The sequence below is a fragment of the Rattus rattus genome, chromosome 7 (assembly GCF_011064425.1).
Source record: "Rattus rattus isolate New Zealand chromosome 7, Rrattus_CSIRO_v1, whole genome shotgun sequence".
NCBI classification, from domain to species: Eukaryota; Metazoa; Chordata; class Mammalia; order Rodentia; family Muridae; genus Rattus; species Rattus rattus.
In genome coordinates this window covers 67,200,214-67,223,657 of record NC_046160.1, presented here as the reverse complement: position 1 = coordinate 67,223,657, position 23,444 = coordinate 67,200,214, and the positions used below count along the sequence as shown (strand labels likewise).

The window sequence follows — 23,444 nt, the reverse complement described above, 5'->3', positions numbered from 1 at the left end:
ATGACAGGAAAAGTAACAATTTCAACTGTTCATATGAGTAAACTATGATTGTTGAAGGACACTTAACCAACAAACGTTTATTTAGTGCCAAGAATTCTGGCCTCCGTAGATGCTCACCAGCTACACCAGTGAATTCCCTGAGAGGGCAGAGATGGCTGTAGGAGTTCATCTGACTTACGAGGTTAGGAAGAGGCCATTTAAGGTTTCCAACTCTCAGAATACCAAAGAGAACTGTGCCTGGCAATTCTCTTTAGAAAGACGTAACTCAGGAAGAAGACCCTGGTGGGTGTCTGCGGCATGGATATGAATTTCGAACGCCTTGAAGTGTGAGAGCCTTGGGCTACCTTTCTGCAGGCCCAGAGGCAATGGGATTAGCAGCCTCAATAACCCTTCTTAGGGTTGATGGTTGTTGCCCACAATTTGTTTGGCAGAAAGCTACCTAGCTCAGCGAGGCAGTGAATCACAACAAGCTGCCCACACTTTAGGTGTCTGTCTAGGAGTTAGCATTGTAAGTGAGGGGCTGGAGTCCAGTCACCTTCAAAAGGCATGTCCCAGTAACCTAAAGTTTCTCATGAAGGCTCATTTCTGAAAGGTTCTTACCAGGAGCCTCAAAATAAGGACTGATTCTTTAACACAAGGTAGGGATGGGCATGGGGGCTCCCAGATCTAAACTATAGCGATTAGCCTTTAGAACAAAGGATTCGTGAGCCAATTCTCCTTCCAGAGGTCAGTGTTACCTTCAGGTTCTGAATTTTAAGTTGTCACTATTGGTCAGGTTCTCCCCAGTTACCCTTTTAAAATCAGGAGCTGGGATCAGGAAGGTAGTGTCGGGCAGGTAGGGAGGCTTCCCTGTGCCATCATCCAGCGAGGGCTACAGGTATGCACTCTAAGGCAACTGCTATGGGCTGTACCTCATCACTAAGGAAACACACACTTAAGCTTAAAACCCCAGAAAGCAGAGCAGCAGTATCAGAAGAACGTGATGTTTTTAATATGTAATCTAAGGAGGTACAAGTAATCCTTAGTACAACTGGGCATAAAAGCAACACGAATCAAAGGCCCCTGGGAAGAAAATGAACCCTGTTTCTCACCAGGGAATCAGGGAACTGCTTTGTTATCTCCTCCACATGGCTTGGCACCAACTACATGGTAGCTTAGACAGGCAGCTTAGATGGACCAAACCGAAGTACCAGCAGCTTGGTTTCTTTCCTCAGTGACATAAAGTAAGTGTGTGTGTGTGTGTGTGTGTGTGTGTGTGTGTGTGTGTGTGTGTGTGTGTGTGTGTGGTGTGTGTGTTCATGTGTGTGTGGTGTGTTTGTGTGTGTGTGTGTGTGTGGTGTGTGTGTTGTGTTCTGTGTGTGTGGTGTGTGTGCGTGTGTGTGTTTGTGTGTGTTGTGTGTGTGTGGTGTGTGGTGTGTGTATGTGTGTGTGTGGTGTGGTTTGTGTGTGTGTGAGTGGGGTGTGTGTGTGGTGTATGTGTGTGTATTTGTGTGTATGTGGTGTGTGGTGTGGGTGTGTGTGTGTGTGTGTGTGCTTTTTGTGTCTGTATTTTTGAATTAATGCTGGGGTTTGGACACAGACCTTCACACATGACAAGAGCTTTACTGATTGAGCTACGTCCTAGCCCAAGAGAAGTAATTCTCTTACTGAGAGAACTAATTCCCCCATTGCTTTGGCCTTGCAAATGATACAGTTTGGGCTCCAAAGACACATTCTTTTTCAAAGAAGGATTTCATTTGAAATGTACATTCCTCAAACCCATTCACCCGTCTGTTCTCATACCTCTTTCAAAGAGAAGAACTTGGAGGGCGACAATCCAAGGCTAATTACTTTTCCTGTTGCAGTTCCTCAAGTGCCTGATTTCTGTTCTTTATTTGTATAAACATGTCACAGTAATGTTTGTGACTTCAAGTGAAACACACCCAGGATCCAGTAAGAATGCCTCGCAGGGGGTGGGGGATGTTGAGTTCTGGGTGTCAGTCCAGATGGCCATCAGAAGAGAACGCTGTTCAAGTGTTCTCCTCTGATCCCTCTCAAACAAGAGAGGCGAGGAAGGGCGACCACATGAAGCTGGGGCCTCATGCCCACAGGCAGGGGAGATCTCAATGTTTTGTTTTATTTATTGAGATCTCTTCTTTACTTAATGTAGAGAACTGGGTTATTTCACACTGCCACCAAGCCGTAGCTTCTTAAATGATTCAGGGAAGTATAGCTTTCATTTAGGTTTGTGCCCTCCAGTCTGTTTATACTGGTCGATACACTTGTCTGAAAAATATAATGGATTAGCACATCATTCAACAAGCTAGTCAGAAGGCAAGCTTAAGGCGACAGACACCAGAAAGTAAATTACAGTCCAGAGTAGGCGTAGGCCATGCCTAAAGCTAGGAAACATTGTATCAGCACAAAACCTGTATTCTCTGGGAATGGCGGTGGGACCGAAAGGGACGAAAAATTTACACTCAAATATAATAAAACAATCAGCCCCACAAATTCATACGGTACTATAAACTGTGTGCTTTATGACGCCGAATGCAGAGCAAAGCTGGCACTACACTGGCCCACACATTACAGCCTCAGCTGGAAACAGACACACATTTGTTTCATTTAATAGGCCCACTTTTGGAAGCAGGCATAGATCATGGCTTACTTTACACATTCCATTTAAATATTTGTAGAACGGTAGTTGGCCACGGGTTTGTACTAGGCAGAGCAAAGGACAGGGAGGGCTATGGGGGTGGGGAGCTTAAAGGGGTGTTTATTTTTTATGAGGGTCCTCTTTGTTCCTCTCCATCTTCTCTCCTTGTTCCATTTCCTCTTCTCCAAGCAACAAAAGCCAGGATTGAGATACATTTTCAAAGTTTAATATAATCTATTTTGACACGAACCAAATCGTCACTGAGGCAGGTGGAGTGCAGTTAGAATTATTAAACAGCTTTCTCTCTGATCACCACCAGCTAAAGGTAAGATTTAGAAATGAATCTTTAAACCCTGAAGGTGTTTTTAAAACTTTACAATAATATACGTTCTAAAGGATGATGCAAGCTGCCTCCTTCACTGAGCGCTTCCCAAAGGGCTGAGTTGCCCTGGCTTTCTGAGACAGCCGCTGCACCACTGCCACAATGTATCACTGTAGCAAGATACACTGAGGGCAGCTGGAGGCCTAGGAATCCAGACAGACCTGGCAAAATTGCCTATCCCAGGGACTGCAAGGCAAGAGTACAAAAAGGAGCATGCAAACCCGGAAGTTCAAAGTTACAAGTATTAAAAATGCTCCCTTTCAGTGAAGGCGTTTCAGAACTGAATGGGGTGGGAACTAATGAGTACAGTCTCTGGTTCTGATTAGCTTGGTGGCCTTGCTCATCCATTAGTTATGGGAAAGGCCTGGGCAGCAGATGCACGGGGTGGCTAAAGAGTGACACTGAATGACAGGACAGCAGGCAATGCAATGGGACTGCCTAGGATGGAACTCATCATTACCATGTTTCCCATGCTACACCTTTACAAGGCGTGGCAGAGAAGGGACGTCATCCCCGTGTCCTCCGTTCACGGTTGGCTTATTCTGCTCTGACCTTTAGGTGTGTTTGCCATCATGGTTGCAAGTCTGCATAGTGAGACTGGGGATGGCCAGTCTTAGCACACAGGTGAGGACTGGTGTGAATCCCTTCGGGCTCACCTTTCCCCTTCCCATCTATGAGTCCCATCCTGAGGACTGGTGTGAACCCCTTCAGGCTCACCTTTCCCCTTCCCATCATTTATGAGACCCACCCTGAGGACTGGTGTGAACCCCTTCAGGCTCACCTTTCCCCTTCCCATCTATGAGACCCATCCTGAGGACTGGTGTGAACCCCTTCAGGCTCACCTTTCCCCTTCCCATCTATGAGACCCATCCTGAGGACTGGTGTGAACCCCCTTCAGGCTCACCTTTCCCTTCCCATCATTTATGAGAGACCCATCCTGAGGACTGGTGTGAATCCCTCAGGCTTCCATCATTTATGGGAGACCCATCCTGAGGACTGGTGAACCCCTTGGGCTGCCTTTCCCTTCCCATCATTTATGAGACCCATCCTGAGGACTGGTGTGAACCCCTTCAGGCTCATCTTTCCCCTTCCCATCTATGAGACCCATCCTTCAGCTTTGCTGCAGCAAACATGCGGGGGTTCCTTATTTGTGTTGTGGTTCCTTCCAGCCATCCTTCTCCTCTTAAAGGCATGGTCCTTCTCTCAAATCTTTAGTGACTCCACCCCTAGCCCCCGATCTAGCCTTACAACCTAGTGTGGAAGTTGCCTCAACTTAAACATGCCATCTCTCTGCTTTTTCTCTCCCTTAGACAAGTCCCAAGCTCCCTTACCCCATGCTCCCTTACCCTTTGCTTTACCGTCAAATGGCTCAGAAGTGTGACAACACTTCCTGAATACACATGTGCCTCTTGCCCTTTAATCCATGACATTGGGGTGAGCCTTCCCCAGCAATCTAGAATCCTGGCCATCTTCTCCCTACAGGGTGGAATGGCATTTTTCTATTCTAGTTCGGACACCCAGTTGCATCCTTTCTGTGGGTCTTTTATTTGGTTTTCCAGTGCCAACTTCTCATGATTCTTGGGGAAGACACTCTACAAATGTTCTCACCACCTGATCATCTACCTGTACAGCCTTCCCTCCCTCTTGCCTACGAGTAAATGGAAATCTCTCAGGACTACCTTCTTAGCAGCCACACAATTCCTTTAAAAATACTTTTAAAGTATATGCATGTTTCTGTGCCTACAGAGGTCATAAGAGGGTATCAGATCTCCTGGAGCTGGAGTGTTCACCATCGATGAGCCACCTGATGTGGACGCTAGGACCTCAACCCTGGTTCTCTCTGCAAGAGAGGCAAGTGCTCTTCTCCACTGAGCCAACTCTCCAACCCCATCTTCCCCTCCTTCTTGAATTGCAAATTCCTTTTCTGAAGCTCTAATTGCTGTGGCTGTGGGTCCCATTTAATCGCCAATCACTTTCCCACCTGGAACTGTGACTTCAAACCTCTCTCTCCAGTTTCTAAAGCCCTTTCAATAGATGTCCCACAGGCCTCTTGAGGGCCACACTCTGCAAGCCAAGCTAAGCTATAAAACACTTCCTTCCTGTAGTTCCATGGAATTGCCAAACAGATATCGGCCCCCACCTGAAACAGGCCTTTTAAATCACCCCACCCGGGATTTCCAGGGACAGGTCCCATTTTAGCTATTTTCTATTTTTCAGTCTTAATGGAAGATAGTCTCTGCCATCTATTTTGCTTTTTTTGACCAAATTTATTTTTCCTAAAGCATGGATTTAATACTGTACATTTCCTTCTGAAACATTTTATGGCTCCCAAGATCCTAAAGAACAAAGTCTGCCCTCCTAGCTCACCAACTTCCTTTCCAATTTGTCCCAGTCCTTCACTTTCCAGGCTTCTCTCTCAGCACAAGAATAACTCTGCTTCATCTTTGCCTGGTGAAGGCAACACCTTCCTCCTCTTCACGTGGAAGGAAAGTGGCCATAAAGACCTGACCTGAATGTCAGCTCTCTGCTAATCCTTTACAAACTTCAGGCGTTCACTATTTCAACGATTCTGGGGAAACAGGTAACATCCAGCACTCAATCAAACATTTGAGGCCATGTGAAGGCCACTGTCTCTTGGCTGCCATGTTCCCAGCATCTTAGAGATGGTGTCCTTGTCAACAGGGAAGATGCCACAGCTACTAACAGGTTTAGAGCCGTTTCAGCACACGGAAGAACCATAAACACCTGGGTTTATATTATTGATTACCAAGCCCCACTATTGAAACTTGGCATATTTTTAAAAATATGGACCTCCAGATACATTTAAGGAACTTCCCTAAGTTTTCACATGTATTGGCACGGAAAGACTCTGTTTTATGACTCTAAGCTGGATGCTTAATTGCTCTAAGTCTCGGGGGTTTTTTAAACCATAAAACTCGAATGAATTAAAAGGGTAAGCTAATTACTTACAACTGTCCAGAAGCAACTGGTAACCATGGCTAACGGAGGGATCAGCTCCAGTGCTGGTTGTTACTTTCTGGTTGCAAGCTATTTAATCTCAGTGACTCAGTTTTCTTATCTGAAAATGGGGACAGTAATTTCACCCAACAGTACCTAGCATTATAACCTCCCCAACTGAAGATAGTTGAATAGTGTGGGTACGTAACAGGTGAAGCAAACCCACTGTGTGCACTGATTGTGAAGTCATACCCATGGGCAGGAGACCACAAGAGGCACAAGTCAAGGAGCACGGAGCACCACCTCAGACCTGTCTAGACTTTTATGTGTTCTTAATGTATTTCTCATTTTCCACATCCTCACACACCTTATGAAAGGTTTGGGGAATGTAATAAATATGAATTGACTATGTTTAAATGCCTGGAGTCAGTAAAATCAGTATGCATCCCCAAAATGAAATCCCCTCGTTAGAAAGAACGTCAGTCTGTCCTTTGCAGTAACTGGGAACGAAAGGGTAACGGCGAGGAATCTGTAAGAACTCCAGTTATTGACATCACTGACCTATAAACATATCCCCTTCAGCGTGATATACAGCACTTCAGTACCCTTGTTTTTGTATAATTGCCATTACCAAAAGCCTTTCAATTTCGAGTGCTCAAACGAGAGCAATTCATATTTCAGATAATCTGCCAACGAGGAAAACTAATTTCAAAATATTTGATCATAAAAGTTGTCCTCGGCTTCCACAGAGATAATTTAGTCAAATAATATCAGATAATCTGAAAGCAGTCTTAGCAGGAAATTGCTGGGGACTCCATCTAAGAGCCTCCATTTGCACTTATATAAATGTACGGAAAGTGTAGGCGACTTTGACAGCCTGCCATATGTGATCTCACTGCATAGCCTACCTACTTTGCCATCCAAAGTTATATCCTTTGAAGCATTGCCAGAATTACTTTAGCCCAGTGGATATGCACGCCGTGCCCTTTAGAAGCCGTATCATTTCTTTTCTACTCTGACTAGTTCAGTGTAGCATCTGCTCAGCTAAATTCCTTTGAAGGTTAAAAATAAGATAGCCTTCTTCCAGGCTTCCTCTCCTGCCGCTGCCCCAGCACCTTGTGGGGGTGGGGAAGGGGACGACAGGAACCCACTGCTAAGCGAACTTAAAACCTCGAAACCTTAAAAAAACGACAGTGTGGGCTGTTCAAGGTTAGGAGCCTGTTAGGGGAGCAGATAAGACCCGGACAAGTCTTCTAGATCTGGTTCAGTCTCGTTTTCCTGCTTCCCCACTGACTTGATGTCTAACACATACAAAAGAACCCAGCCAGAAAGCGACAATAGGAAATGTCACCAACAGAGTGTCTTAATTTTATAAACAGAAAATGAATGCTTGGATCTCGTCTCCAGGAAACATTTGCGTTTTAGAAATAGTCAGACTTGGCACTCTGTCTTCTCGGGACTGCTGACAGTTGTAGTCAGTTATTACACTGTTGTGACTTGGAAACTGATGCCCCAAAACAGTTCAAAATTAGTAACGTCGTGATTCAGGACTGTCTGCCTGCTAATCTAGGCTTCTTTTATGATTATTTTAAAAGGCACTATCTGATTTCCTGAGCACCACCCCAGGTGTTTCTCTGGGATAATGAATGGATAAACATGTCACCCGGTGTCACAGAGCACTGGTGACATTTTCGAAATATCTTCAGTGTTCAACTCCTGTAATTTCAATGTGCACCACACCCGAGGTTGCGAGTCCATGCTTCTGCTAAAGAGCTGAATGAATCTTAGGGACTGGCCTGGTTTCCTGCGACTGAAAAGACTCTAAAACGCAGAGGAGCCACACGGTCCTTTCTTGGTCCTTCACACTCTTAGCTGCGACAAAGGAGATAGAAAGACGGTAGCTTCTGGGCCTGTTCTCGCCGCCATTTTTCTTGAACTTAAGCCATATGGCCTCTGCCACGTGCAGACTTCAGTAGATGGTAAAGGACATTTTCATGGCACTCAGCAGCCAAGCCTAAAAGCACCAATGCTCACAGGGAGGGATGAGCCCTATTAACGGAACACCTGACTTTCTACCATCATCCCTACGTGTGGTCCTAACACGCGATGCCTCTGGACATCTCATCCCTGTGCCCCTCTTGTGCGCCTTCACACACTGTTGAGAGGATTGGGTTAGAGGTCCTCTGTACAGTCAAAAGTAAGAAGAAAGCAACATAATAGCACTTACAGAAACATTTTGTAGCACCAACGGATCCTGCCTGGAGCCATTTGGAATTTCATCAGCTTTAACAATCTTAAAACAAGGTAAACCTCATGCTTCCTCCGAAAGAATCACCTTGGGGCTGTGTTTCTCTGCATCTGCCCTATGTAGGACCAAGCCCATCATGTGAAGCTGTTTTTTTTCTTTTAGCTCCTAATACATAGCAAGTTTAGTAATTAGAAAGCTTGATTTGCTAGACTCAAGTAGTACAGTGGGAGCAAACATTCTGGAAGTCAAGATAGCGGAATAATGAAAATCTGAGATCGGTGCCACCATCTCCAACATCTCTGTCCCTTCAAGTCTTAGCCCTTCCTGACTGGTGATCATTGCCTGCATTGCAAAACAAGGATGAAAGAAACCATGCTTTCCAGAATAATGCTGCTACTGTCAAGAAAACCAAAATGGGTAGGGATTCTTGATATAAAATTTACTTCTGCCCAAACTTAGACAACAAAACACTAAACAAACAAACAAACAAAAGGAACAACAAAACCAAACAACAACAAAACCGTAAATATAATCAATAATTTTTTACCCAAATGATATTCTTGCCCACATACTCTCGACATTAATCAAAGCATACCACAGGCTCACTGGTGTCCGTATTAACTGTGGCAAGGCCTTCAATACCCCTGGAAAAATGTCCATTCTCAAACCACCTCTTTTCTTCCCAGGGAAAACTTTTCTTTGCATACATTCTCCTGCTCTCAAAAAGTTTCTATGGTTATCGAAAGCAATAGATTTAATCTGCCAGCACATTAAAAATTAACAGCATAGGAGGAAGGTTCCGTCTTGTTATTGAGTGTGGTAAATTTGTAGTTCTAGGAGCCAGAAAGGAGAGAGCCCAAAGGAAAATCAGGTTTGCTGTTTAGTGAATCAGAAATTATTTATATCTGTAGACAAAAAACCAGAGTAGGTATGAAACCCAAACCAGGATATAGCCAATAGTATCTGCTCATTAACATATCTGCCTACGAATACATCTATACATCAAAATAGCTAAAACAATTGAACAAGCTGACATCATTCTTTTCAGAAGTGGTGGTTTGCAGGAAATGAGATTTTCCAAATGAGGGAGCAAGGATACGAAAAGCAGAAAACCATAGGACTCCTGGTGTCTAAAACCAACATCAATTCTCAGGCTATCAGTCTAGTTCTAGAATTTATGCAAAAAAAAAAATCCAAAGTCAATTTCTTACTATTTTTTCAATTGAAAAATTGCTACAACGTTATCTCTGTCCATGGTGTCTCATGTTAGCCCTAAACCCGAAGACAGATTGAACCTGTGTATCTAGAGATGAAATTTGGATTTTGTGTGGAATTTAGCGATTTTTTGACCTCCTTCTCTGCAGGTCAAGTTATTTCCTATTCTTGATCTGAGCAGTTTGTACTCGCTCATGCTCTCCCAGGGCCCAGGCTAACTGAAGAAGGATGCTGGCTGAGGTAGAGGGTATTATTTTGCATATATTGTCTACATAAGCACCACATTATGAACAGAAATTATCTTTACTTTCCAACTTTGCATAATAAAATAAGCCATAAAATTAATACCATATAGAAAATAGTGCTTGCCAGGCAAAGAATGTGCATTGCTCTCTAGAAATCCAGGGACCTTACACTGCCTATGCCTACATGAATAATACATGGCTTAATTCAGAAAAACACCGTTTCATTATTTAAAAATGAATAAATTACAGACTTAGAATGATGGCTAAATTTCCCTGAATCTTACTTTTGTTCCATGTTCTAATTCAAAAACGCACTGGAAAATAGCATTTCCTCCACACAAATAAAGCAAGTGTGCTCTCTAGGAAGCATTTCCGACTTCACACCGCTTTCTCTACAGAACGAAGAACACTGTCTCATTTCTTCTCGGGCTCACTCTAATGCTAGAATTAAGACATCGAGGATCTTCAGTTTGTGCACTTGACAATGGTGAGCCTATCCTGAACTGTCCTGGGAGCCCGTGATTCCGTCTAACTGGAAAGGTCTCCTTTGCCCAGAGGTCCTACGGGTTACCTTTCTGCTTGGGAATAAATAAAAACAGTGCCATTCTCATATAGGGTGCCACAGTAAATTTCTCCTGCGGACGCTGGTCTTCTTTAAAGACATGTTAAAAAATCCGGTCCCATTTGAGGACTGGGGAAGGTATTGAGGAGAGAGAGAAATGCTCTAGTAATAGGAAATTAATTTGGAATTAAAATAAGTAAAGCATGCCCACGCAGTCCATGTAGGCTGAGCATGAAGTGACAGGCAGCAGATTATTCTACCGATTTCTAATGCTGGAAATTCGGATGGCATTTACTAGTCTAACCTTTCAACTCTGAGCACATCAATAGAGGCCGACAGTGGCTTGAAATATGATTCCTTGCAGATAGCATATCCTCATTCATCTGACTGGGCTGCTTGCTCTGTGCTCCGTTGCACAAACAGCGTCTCCCCCACTTCTGAGAGGACACTAATAAAAAAGGCATCAATTTCCAGCTCTAGTACTACTGTGATCTCTTTATATGTTCGACATCCAACATTAAATTAAAATGCTGTTATAAATCCTACTTTCTGAATCTGGAATGAGTGTTGGGTTTTTGTCGCATGAGACTGCAGCAAATCTTGTCAGATGCAAGGAAGCACGTCTTGTTCACTCAGAATTAATGTTGTGGATGAAAGAAGGAGGTAAAAGGGGGTTGAGGATGGTGAACTGAGGGTGTCAGAGGCAGCGGCGACTGGAGCTTTTGGGGAGCCAAGCCAGGCACAGGATCTGCTGCTTTCAAGAAATGGCTAATCAGGAATTGTAATTATCAAGGACAAGTTGTGTGGCAGGAAGATCACTGGTAAACACGCATATGCATGCGTCCATGTATGTCAACAGAAGAAATGAAGGGTAGAGAATTGTCAACTGTTCTTTTTCAGAGCAAAAATACTTTCGGATATGGTGGGGTGCTGCAGGAACCTCATCACTTATTAAAATCTCCAACCACAGTCAGCCCCTAGGAGTCAAAGGCAAAGGTTCTTGGGAACATGCTACCTGGGCTGTATGGTCAATGCCACACACTTTTAAAGTTATAGACTCAGTACCCTCCATCACTGAACCGTCAATTAAGACAGGTTCGAGTTTCCAAGACACAGTTACAGGAGAAGAGAGGGACTAAAAAGCCCTGAAAGTAAGGGGTTAGCTTCTTCCATTCAGCCTCAGGCAGTGTGTGTTCCCTGACGTTAGGGAATCTTTTGACAGTGCCATGATCAGCTAATGACTAGGGTACTATGAGTCCATCAAGGAGTCTGCAAAGGTACCTAACCCTGGCCGGCTGCAGACTCTGTTCAGAATTATGGCGGAAGTAAAGAAGCGTGCTTCCTTATTTGGAAGGGTGGGGTGGAAGGGAAAGGGGAGAGCCAGCAGTTCAATATCTGGATTGAACAGAGGAACTTTCCCCCCCAAAGGATCCTGCCGGGAGGAACCTTGACATACACAAAGTCAGAACGTAGACAAAGTTGCCCTGGTGAGAACGATAAGGTCACCCGTGGGATTGGCGAGATTATCTCTGTCAAGCACTCGGACAGCATGCAGTCAAATGATGCATCATGCAGTCATTTTCGGGGGGGAAAAATCAATTTCTTCGCCAGGGCGCTCTTTGCTTTTCAAAGTGCCCTTGTAGGCCGTCACCACCAAGCATTTATCAATTTAAATGCTGTAAATTGATAATGTGCCACCGTGCCTTGTACTGTTTCTGAATTATTTTGATACTTATATTTGCTTGGTAGTCTCTGAACCCTCAGAGCTTCCACGTTCAAAGGGGCATTTTTCTTTGTTACATGCACAAATGATGAACTTTTTATGATTAGTGCAGGAGAAAAATGCAGACATCCTGGTGGTGGGAGGGGACACGTGGAGCTGTGGAAATAGCATACTTCACTGCCTTTTTTTTTTTTTTTTTTAACTTGGGTATTCTTGCCCGAAAGACTTGTAAAAGGAAGATTTAAAGCTATATCTGCACATGTTTAGTAAAGGCGTGCCAATTATCCCAGTACTGCATAGATTTAGAAAACCAATTGTAAAACTTGTCCCCACCCCTGTGAGCTCTGGGGTGGGTTGAAATAAGCCTATGTTTCTGGTCTTTATATTTCACTCTCTAGGATACTATGGTGCCAAACAAAAGTAATAACTCCTCAGGAAAGCTTACATCTCCTTTATTCAGCCATTAATGTCTATGTATGTGTATATGTATACACACATATATATACACATACATATATGTGTGAGTGAAGGCACACATGCGCAAGCACACACACGCATGTGCACATACACACACATACAGACATACACACACATACACACACATACACACATATATATACACACACAGACACACACAGACACATACACACTATACATATACACACACATGCGCACACAGACACATACACACACATATACACACACATACAGACACACACATATACACACACATACAGACACACACAGACACATACACACACATGCACACACACATACACACATATACACACACAGACACATACACACATATACACACATGCACACACACATACACACATATACACGCATACACACACACAGACACATACACACTATACATATACATAGACATGCGCATACACACACATGCACACACATATACACATACAGACACACACACACATACACACATATACACACACAGACACATACACACATATACACACACATGCACATACACACACACAGACACATACACACTATACATATACATAGACATGCGCATACACACACATGCACACACACATATACACATACAGACACACAGACACATACACACATATACATATACACACACATACATACACACACATACACACACACACACAGACACACACACATACATGGCCCCCCACACATGCACACGCACACACACACACAGAAGCACAAGGAGAGTGTTAACTATACACTAACCCCATGATTTGCATTAGGAAGCAAAGCAGAGAGTTTGAGCTCATGCCTTGGAAAAGCAAAAGAAAAGCGAGGCAGTTGCCGCCTCTTTAACCTCCAGTGATTTATTGGCCCTCAGCCAAGTTATCAGGGGAATCTAATTCTTCTTTATTATTCAAATAAACCACACTTGGCACCGTGGCTCCCTTTCAGAAGAGCTGCACACATAGACTGAGCTCTGTCATTTATTTGACCTTGTATTTGTGTGCTGTAGCTATAATTTTATTTGCCGTTCATTCTATACAACAAATGCAGCGGAATCTAAACTACGGAGATGAACGGCAGGATGGGAAAGGAGTTTGTGGTAAATATCCGTCTGCATGGGTTAAAAAATATATTATTGACATGTTTTCCCCTTCACCTCTTTCAGGGTTTATCCGGTGGCCGTTCTCCCTAAGCAAGCTGTCTTAGAGTCAGCCAATCTGTAACCTGCTGGAGCTTCCTTCTGACTGGCTTGATGTGGCCAAACCTGATTGGTAGGAGGGTGGGGCATGGGGAGAAAAGGAAAACGAGAGTGTACTGAGATGGGGGGCGTGGTAAGAGTCCCTGGGAGAGAACCTTTAGCTGGTAGATGAGATGTCCAAGACATTAAGAAGTACTTATTTACAGGTTTCTACTTTGCTCTATAGCCCATTTTATTGCCCACAGCATTCGATGAATGGGAACACTTTGTTTGCCCAGGCCAACATCTGTACCTTCATCTCCCGTCTCATGTATGAGGTGTTTCTAGAAGCTGTGAGTCCACTTTTATCCCCCAGTTCACTGAGCACTGTGTTCTCTGCCTCTTACGTTTGTGCTGGCCACAGATAGCCTGTAAGTAAATATGAGCTCTGAAGGAAGTAGGTGAATTTGTCATAATAATAATACAGGCTACATAATGATTTGTGTAGCTTATGAAGAATGCTATGTGGCATTTACTTCCAGAAAAGCTTCAGTTTTCTTGAGAAATAGTGTTTCATTGTTGTTAGTGGTTGACTCGTTGAATTTCCCCTTTTGCTTTGGTTGCCAGGAAGCACCCAGCTGAGACTAAAGCTTTATTAAATCTCTTCCAGGCTGTATTTAAAGCATATATTTATGTTTTTCCTAGCCCTGTGTAACATATTACCCGTTGTTATTTATATTTTTCCTTACTCTACTTCGTTATTATTTTTATTATATACTTTATCTTAAATCTTTTGGAAAGAGGAGATACAGTCAATACATAAATATCTCCCCAAGCTTAAGTCTGATATCAACTAGAGATGCTTTCTGTTTACCAGGCGATGGCTTTTTTGGACTCTCTGGTGAGAATGCTCCTTCTGTTTTGGAAGCAACTTCCTATAAGCTGGCTTCAGAGCAGGGCTCCATGTTCAATACTGGGAGAGCCGTTCTGTTTTCTCTTTTCATTTTCAGTCGTGCCAATTCTGTTATGGAAGGGAGCAGAGCCGACTCCACAAGAGCTCTAGGTGCATCGCATCGCCAGGCACATGCCACTCAGGCCCTATGCAGACCAAATGAGCACTACTAGGTGGGTCCCCTCCTCAGGGGAGTGCTCCTGGCTCCTGGCAGTCACTGTCACTCATGAATGGTACCTTAGAAGCTATGCTTGCTCTCTCTCTCTCTGTGTTTCTCTCGTTCTCTATCTGTCTCTCTCTGTGTGTGTCTCTCTGTCTCTCTCTCTCTCTCTCTCACACACACACACATCTCTATATATCATCTCACTATCTCTCTATATCTATCTATCTATCTATCTATCTATCTATCTATCTATCTATCTATCTATCTCTGTATATCTATGATCTATCAATATCTATCTGTCCGTCTATCATCTATCAATCATCTATCATTTCTCTATATAGCTATCATCTATCAATATCTATCTATCTATCTATCTATCTATCTATCTATCTATCTATCTATCTATCTATCTATCTATCATCTATCTATCTATTATCTGTCTGGCAAGACAGAGGAGGCTGCTGGGGCCTCACTATTGCTCAAGCCAGTACCGTCATCCCAAAGCTACAAGAATAGTTTATAGAGAGTGGCCCGAAAATCCAAGGCACAGATGTTAGATAAGTAGACACAGAAGCCTGCTTGGCTGTCTGTGGCCCAGGCTGCCCCACAGTGCTCAGTGGAAGTTCCTCGTTTGGATTCCTCATGTACAGAAGTGAACATTAATTCTCTCCTGAGCCTAAGCCATTTCACATGGTGAAAGAGAATGAGATGGAGACAGGAACATTATGCCATTAGGAATGCAGCCGTAACTATGTTGTTCTCTCAGACACTGCCGTGCTCGCATACCCACAGCCAGGTCCTGCAAGAGCAGACAGAGTTGCACACTCTCTAGCAAGTCCACATGGAAAGGAACGGATGCTTTCTTCTTGTCCAGACTTTCACTTATCCACATTGGCTAAGAGCACTTGGTTACATCTGATGTTTCTGTGTAGGTATGTAGTCACATCTGTCGAGTGTGTGTGCTAGACGAACAAAGCTTTAGAGCATACTTCCTTTGGATGTCACCCTTGAGAACCCTGCACCTCAATTCTGCAAGGTGGAACTAGAGACACCCAGGAAGGGTTATGGCGTAGGGACCTTTATGTTCCTGTTCAGACGCAGAACCTCCGCAGTGCCTCCCTGTTGTGGTTTTTGCGCTTACAACATGTGTAATGTTAATATCAACCAAGAATTTTCCTTAGATTTACATTCTAAACCCATCTAAGTTGATATGGGCAAAAATGCCCGTCTCCTGATCTATGTCCTTATCTTTGTAGCTACATACTGCTTCTAAATTCATCACCCCGTCAGCCTCTTCTCGGGCATGCCTGCTGATACCCACACTACAGCACCCACAGGAGATGGCCAGGCAGGGAGCGGCTCAGGTCCGCATCCGGAAGTCATCATCGCACTGACTCCTGCTGCCTATTCTTCCTGCTGCCATTACAGGAAGAGGTGGGTGGCTGGCCTCAGGGAAGGTGCCAGACATTGTCATTTTTACATGGTCGCTTTAGATAGCCCCATTATTTGTTTCTCGTTGCAAGAAAAGAGTCTTCAGTGTTACAGCAGAGAGGCAGAGGAAGAAAGGAAAAACCAGCACAGGGTTAAAGCCAAATTTCCCTTGAACAGATGATATTTCAGATGGCCACACTATTCCAGACGCATCAATTTCCTTGAAAACCCAATCCATATATGTGCATATGCTGTGCTGGCAGGAGGACTGCCTGAAATGGCCAAAACCCAAGAGCTAATATTCTTTTGGCCAGAATAATGCAATTATTATTTTCCTAGCTATCAGTCTACGCATACAGAGCCATCTGTTATGCAAAGCAAACATACACATCTCAATTACAGAAAATGCAGTTGCCTTGACAGAATTTGGACTACACCACTAACCAGGACTGTAAAATGTGTTTGCAGCTAGTATATAATGGATGCTTTTCAGGAGTTCCCTAATTAGCATTTACCTGCTTAAACTAATTATTCATCCTTCTTCTTTACTGGCTTATTAAACTCCGTTGGATACTCCACATAAGCCAGGAGTGTGGCATCAGAGAAATCCAACAGTGGGTTCCCAGCTCTACTCGATGTTAACAACAAAGAGGTGCACCCTACTCAGAATTGTAGATTCCCAAACAGATTAGGACGAGGTTTAAAATCTCTACTGGAGGCGACAACAAAGGAACAATCTCTCGGCAGATACAGGAGGACGCATACCAAGTTAACACCAGTCCAATTTCATGTCCCTGGTTTTCGAGAGTCCACAAGAAATTGGTGTGCACACTACAGTCAAGAGCACACATGTTCTCCAAGGAAAGACTCATGATTGCATCCCCCATTTGGAATCTCAACAGCAAATAATCAAATTTGGCAGGGTTTCTGCTCCTTCCCCAGCCCTCCTCAAATGCCAAATCTCTCTATTATTTCCCAATGTCTTCCTTGATTTAGCTGTCTCCCAGTAAACCCCTACTAACAGCCAGAAGGTTCCAGCCATGCTGGATGTTTCCTTTGAGCTGTGCCAACCTTTAGAAGCTCTGGGCCTGGGTGGGACCTGTTTATGAGGAGACCAGAGACCCTTATCTCCATCGTTAGCCTGGAGGCAGTTGAAGGAGAGGTAGCTTATCCAGCTTGGCAGAGCATCACAGACTCACTAAACCCCCCCCGCAGAGGCTGCATGCCCCTTTCTTCAACCACCACATGAAAAGGGTCAGTTTCAGCCAATCACCTGTACCGGAAACAGATACCCAGATGTTGGGTGCTTTCATGGCAAAAACATCTGGATAATTAGCTGAATGGAAGACCTTATTTCAGGGTAGGCTGGCACTCTATAGCAGCAGCCTGGGCCTCAGAGTGCAGCAGAATCCAAGTGTTTGTGTTTCTGGAGAAAAATCAAGGATTCTGTCCCTTGCCCTACAAGCCTTTGCATTCTCTTCTTTTACCCTTGGACAAACACATGTGAGCAATTAAATGGCAAACCATGAAAGGCAGCTTTATTGTATGAAATTGTCATCCAGCATCAGGCAGATTTGGCCAAGGCAGCGTACTCTCTCCTGGCAGGAACCCTCCCTGCAACACATTTTAATGGTGTCTTTCAGCATTTCTTGACTCCAAATGACTCCTGCCATTGTGTCAGCTCCCAGGATAGCACAGGGCACTCCATAAACATCCAGTAATAGGACACAAGGGAAGCACTATTAGTGTGTCCCTATCCTACTGGGCACCGGGGTTTCAAAGTTCAAAACAACCAAGGGAAGAAACTTCATTTGTTCTCAATAAATTAATAATGATCCTTGGGGGTGGGGTGGGGAGGGAAACTCAAATTTCTGAGCGCAAGTTTATCCTGAAAGCCCAACACAGACAGGCTTCTCTGACTTAGAAGAGTCAGGTAGAGGCCCTTAAAGAATAAATTAGACAATTCATGCTAAACAGAGCATCTCTTTTTAGAAGGAAAAACAGGGACTGAAGGATCCTTTGCTTTCAGTGCTAAGAATCTAAATTGTTCAACTTACTTGTGAGAGGCCTAGGTAGATAGAGACGGTTTCAGAAATGTACAAAAATTTTCCTTCTTGATTTAGTGCAAATACGAAGCCATCCAGGGACTGTAAGGAAAAAAAAATAACCGTGTTAATGCACATACACAGAAATACTACTAATAAAGGAACAAAGTGAACCGAGGTGATGTTTTCATCATGTGTAACAAAAGTCCTAAGCTGGTTTATATTGCGTTATATGAATGAATTAGTGGGCTAAAGACCACAGATCTTTTCTATTTTAGAGAGTTCTTTATTTCTTTATCATTTTGACCAAGACTAAGGCCATGCTGACTTTATGAGACATTGCCTTTATTTGGGGGGGATTCAGTGGTAACTGCCATTAAATCGGTAAGCTCCTCTGTTAAGGAATAAAAATTAATGGAAGGAAAGGGGGAATGAATTCTGTTACCTGATTGATATGAATATCAATAATTTGCTAATTAATAAAGGGTGCTCTCCACGCACTGGGCGCCTGTGGTGTAAAGGAAACAGGAAGAATCACCGTACGTGAACATGTCTGGGCTGAAACCTCACACACCACAGTCCAGCCTGTTTGGGACAGGTGGAGTTTCTATCGTAACCCCCGGGAACAAAAACAGAAGGAAGAAACTAACAAAAAAAAACTGGAGAGAATAAAAGTTGCCTTCAGTGTCATCTGTCACTCAAAAGTCTCAGACTAACTTTACTAAATGAGGATTCTAGTTCCTGTCTGGTTTGACGAATGATGGAAACCACCATGGGACCCAACTACAAACTCAACTGAAATCAGGAATCGTCTGTTTCAAGTTCCCGTCATCAAAAGCCTCCCATACCCTCCGCCATCCTCACGAGTTTTGCTTTGTGTTATTTGTCTTTAACAGGACAGGCTGCAGAAGCCTGTTTGCACAGACAAAGAACTTTTAAATCTCAGTGATATTAACAAAGGCCGTGAACTTGTAACTATGTCTGGAAGAAGTCGGAAATATACATTCCTGCAAAGCGCAATACATTTTGGTCTACTTGAATACTGGAAACGAAGCCCTCTGCATCTTCAGATTCTGTGTTTTAAATGTGTCCCTCAGGGATTGGGAGATAGAAATGTATTTTCCAGAGCAACAGTGGTGAGTGGGACCTCCAGGAGGTAGTTGGGGCAGAGAGAGCTGCTCTTAGGCATGCCGGGGTGCTGCTCTTGCTGGTGTGGGTCAGTCACCAAGGGAGCAGCTTCTCCCGAGGATGAGGTTGGCTCTCTTTCCCTGCCTTCTCTCCCCAGTGCTCTCTTGCCCTTCTGACTTCTGCCATGCAATGAGGTCTCATGAAGGCCCTGACTACATGCAAGGCCCCTGACCTTGGGCTTTCCCACCTCCAAGAAAGTGTGAAGTGAATCTCTCTACTCTGTAAATTATCCAGTCTCTGAGAAACAGATTAGGATAATTAATTTATATATAAGGGAATGCATGTACATACTTTACACATCAGCATGATGTGTGGATTTCCATGCTTTCTGACCCATTTTAAACATTTTCCCACACGGCTTAGAAACGTAGAGACCCCTTAGCTCTCCAATTTAGTGAGTTCTGAAAATGACTCACATTACATTGTTTTACAAAAAGCAGATTACACAACTGGCAAATCCACACATAGAAATGTTAACAGTTCACACGGACTATACTACTTGTCACATGTATCATCTTTTAATTCATTAAAATAACCTATAAAGTAACTATGTCATCTAAACTCTTTATACATCAACACTAATGAAATTAGCAGAGTTAGGCAACAAGCCATCTTGCTTCAGAAGGTTGTATCTGTGTCCTGATATACCATTGTTTTCCAATAAACACACTTCATTTGGTATGTCTAGATTAAAGAGAAGTTAAATATTCAGAGTGTTTCTGAAGTTATTTCTACTAAGGGGGAACATATGACTTCTTACATAGTTTTCAATGGATGTGTTCCAATGATAGAATCAGATCCTTAGGGGTAAAGGACAATGGGGTGTAGACTGAAGGAGAGTTCCTGAGTCACCTCTGCATAAGTTAACCAGACCACCCCAGCTCTGTAGATTTTCCCCAAATCAAATACTGCTAAAGGATTCTTGCCATTGACAAAATGGCCCAAAGTATTTGGTTAGACCTGACCTTCCAACTGCAGTGTATTAGCACTGTTCTGCTATCCTGCACAATGGCACCAAGCGGGCTTGGGTACGCACAGAAAGTCAGTACTACAGGAAGAAAAGGTCTTCTTCCTCAAGCATTGGGAGGATCCTGCTTCTACACAGCTTTACCTTCCATAGTATAACTCTGGTAGACTAGGGTCTTTTCCCTTCAACTGTCCCCCCTGGGAAAGGGGCTTTGCTAGGTTTCCTACTCAACCAAGTAGTTGGGACTTTCAATACAGAGAGAGCTGAGGAGGCCATCTTTTCAGACCATAGCATGCCTCAGCAAGGGACAGTAGCGGAGTCACAAGAGAGTGAGGTGACAGCCAGAAGGTGCAAACGACAGTTAGAGCTGACCTGAAGATCCTCTTCAATGGAGACCCTCATTTTATGGGTGAGGAACCTAAATCATGTAGGGGTTATTTGGCTGGTAAAGGTCAGTTAGCCAATCAATGCCCGAGCCTTCTGTGCTGCTATGACTTTAAAGCCCTTACAATAGTGGGGCGTTTCAGCTGGCTTACTGTTAGACTGAATTCCTTTAGCCAGAAATGAATAAATCCTCCATCCAGACTTGATGAACCCAGGCCTGCCTCTTCCCTTGATATCACACATTCCAGATGACTATGAGGGATGGAAATCATACTCCCCAGGGTCCCATGTAGGGAGTTATTAGAGTATTTGACCATTTGGATGCCTGCGATTTATATCATCTGTGTATGCCTTTATTTTCAGAATACTAGGGTCAAGGTAGATCCTGTCCCCATCTTTCTCTTCCTCTACCTCCCTTTCCTCCCTCCCTTTCTTCCTGACTTGTTGTTGTTGTTGTTGTTGTTGTTGATGATGATGATGATGTTGTTGTTGTTGTTAAAGACAGAGTCCCACTCAGGTTCCCAGACGTACGATGCAGCTTCGACTAGTTTCAAACTGTCAGTGATCCTGCTGCATTAGCCCTCTTAGTGCTTGAGTTTTAGGAATTTTGTCAACACCCAGCTCTGGATATGAGTCTTCCTTGACACCTAGTGCCTGTCCTGAAGAGACGTCCATGCCACACCCACAAAGCTCTCCTTTCGCATTAAAGGAGTATGTCTCATGACACTAGTTCCTGCCCGTGTGGGTACCTACTACGGTGCAAGAGGAGTGGGTACCACAGGGTGGCTGAACTGAGAGGCACGGCAAAGTTCTGCACAGCAGAAATAGAAACTGTGATGTGTCTGCAGCTTTCTGATGAGGTTAAAACAGGTCTCTGTCTACATGCACATGTCCTAAGGACATGGTCAGCTCAGTTAATAATAACAACGGGGCACTCGAGATGGCCCATTAGGTGAAATGCTTGCTGTGCAAATATGAAGACTGCAGTTCAGATCCCCAGAACCCAGGTAAAGGTTAGGCATGTGTAGAGACCCACCTGGAATCTCAGCGTAAGAGGAAGAAATGGGACCCCTAGCATAAGCTAGCTGACCAGACCATCTGGGACTGACCAGCTCTGGGTTCACCTAAGAGAATCTGCCTTGACACACAAGGTGGAGAGCTTCTGAGGAAAACACCAAAGTCTACTTTGAGGCTCCACATGCATTTATACTTGGACATGTGCACCCATGCAAGACAGGTGTCTGTACACAGATGAACATATAAATACATGTGAACATATATACCCACATACATACATATCATGCACACACACACACACACACACACACACACACACACACACACAAACACGTATGACAAAAAATGTGGTACCTAGTTTAGGAGCAGAGAAGAGTTTTAAAAATCTGGTTAATTAACCACATTTTCCATGGTTTGCTTATCATTCTGGCCAACTCTACCAACAGTCCTGAGATAACTCAGGCTTGACAACCTTTCAGCTATGGAACAGGAAGGGAACTAGGATAGAAAGCACATTGTCAAGCAACTACACGCAAAGCTATTCCCCTCTGACTCAGAGCTGCCCCTCCTCAGCTAGCTACCCCTGCTATTTAAATGAGTTTGAAGGGTAGCAGCGATGTTGTTTTGATTTCAATGTCCCAAGTTTAAAAGGTGGAGGTGGAAGGAACCATTCAATCAGTAGTTTTGGAAACCAAATGTGATTAATCTGAAAGTTCTGTGGAAATTTTTAAGGTTTTGAGTTAAGGGAGCCATCATATACCGATCTGTTGAATGGCTACAGGCTACTTTCTAAAATATATTTTTCTAACTGCCCACTATTTTCAACAGGCACCAATTAAGATTCTGGGGTCAAAGGGTTAATTACATCTTCTTACCCACTATGTAGAATTTTCTGATTATTAACTAAGGTTGGATTAAGATGAAAAAGAACCTACACAAATGTTAATGCTCACCCTTCCTCAGAAGATTTACCGCAAAGCCTGAAATCTAGTGGCGTTCCTTAAGGCAGACAGAGAACAAAACCTTAGGAGCAACAGTAAAAAACAGCATTTTAAAGATATGCAAGTATCTGATTTATCAAGACAGTTTTCTTATTACTGAAAACAGTTCCTGGCCATGCAGACAGGGCTGATAGGAGAGTTCCTTTGTCACATCCCAGTAGTCTGGAAGGCAGACAACCAGGAGTGAGGCGCGGATGCAGAAGTCAGGAGCTGCGGTGTCTTGGAATAATAATGCCTATAATTATAATTTATATCCCCTGACATCACGGAATGCAGACAGTGTGTGCCACTGTTTCTTAACCCCCAAAGCTGGATGTACCCCACAGTGTTTATCAAGTGAGGAGGTTGGTTCCGTTTGCAGAGTAGGGAACTAGGAACAGTTCCATGATGGAGGGGTACGAATGTTTAATGCACTGGGATAAATGGATTTTTATTTGTCAGAGTTTTGTCTCTGCCTTCCCTTTAGTGCACGTTCTACCACAGCCAGACTTCTCAGAGTGAAATCTTACTAGGAGACCATCGTAGGGGCAATTCACACGTTTCTTACCACCATGAAACTAGTGCTTCCTTTTCTCCGGTGCAGAAGGGGAGAGAGATCACCCTGAATTCTTTTCCTCTGACCTAACTCCAGCTAAAGAGAAGAGTTCCCAGTAAGCTAGGATATTTTAATGACAGAT

The 23,444-nt window shown here is 43.7% G+C and overlaps 1 protein-coding gene across 7 annotated transcripts in view; it reads right to left on the bottom strand.

Annotated features, from left to right (window-relative positions):
• Npas3 (neuronal PAS domain protein 3) overlaps positions 1 to 23,444 on the bottom strand; it is an 814,553-nt gene that overhangs the window by 218,515 nt on the left and 572,594 nt on the right. For all 7 annotated transcript variants that reach the window (XM_032907733.1, XM_032907727.1, XM_032907728.1 and 4 more), the window contains one exon: positions 18,223 to 18,312. In XM_032907733.1, the coding sequence (XP_032763624.1) occupies positions 18,223 to 18,312 (90 nt within the window). The remainder of the gene's footprint in view (positions 1 to 18,222; positions 18,313 to 23,444) is intronic.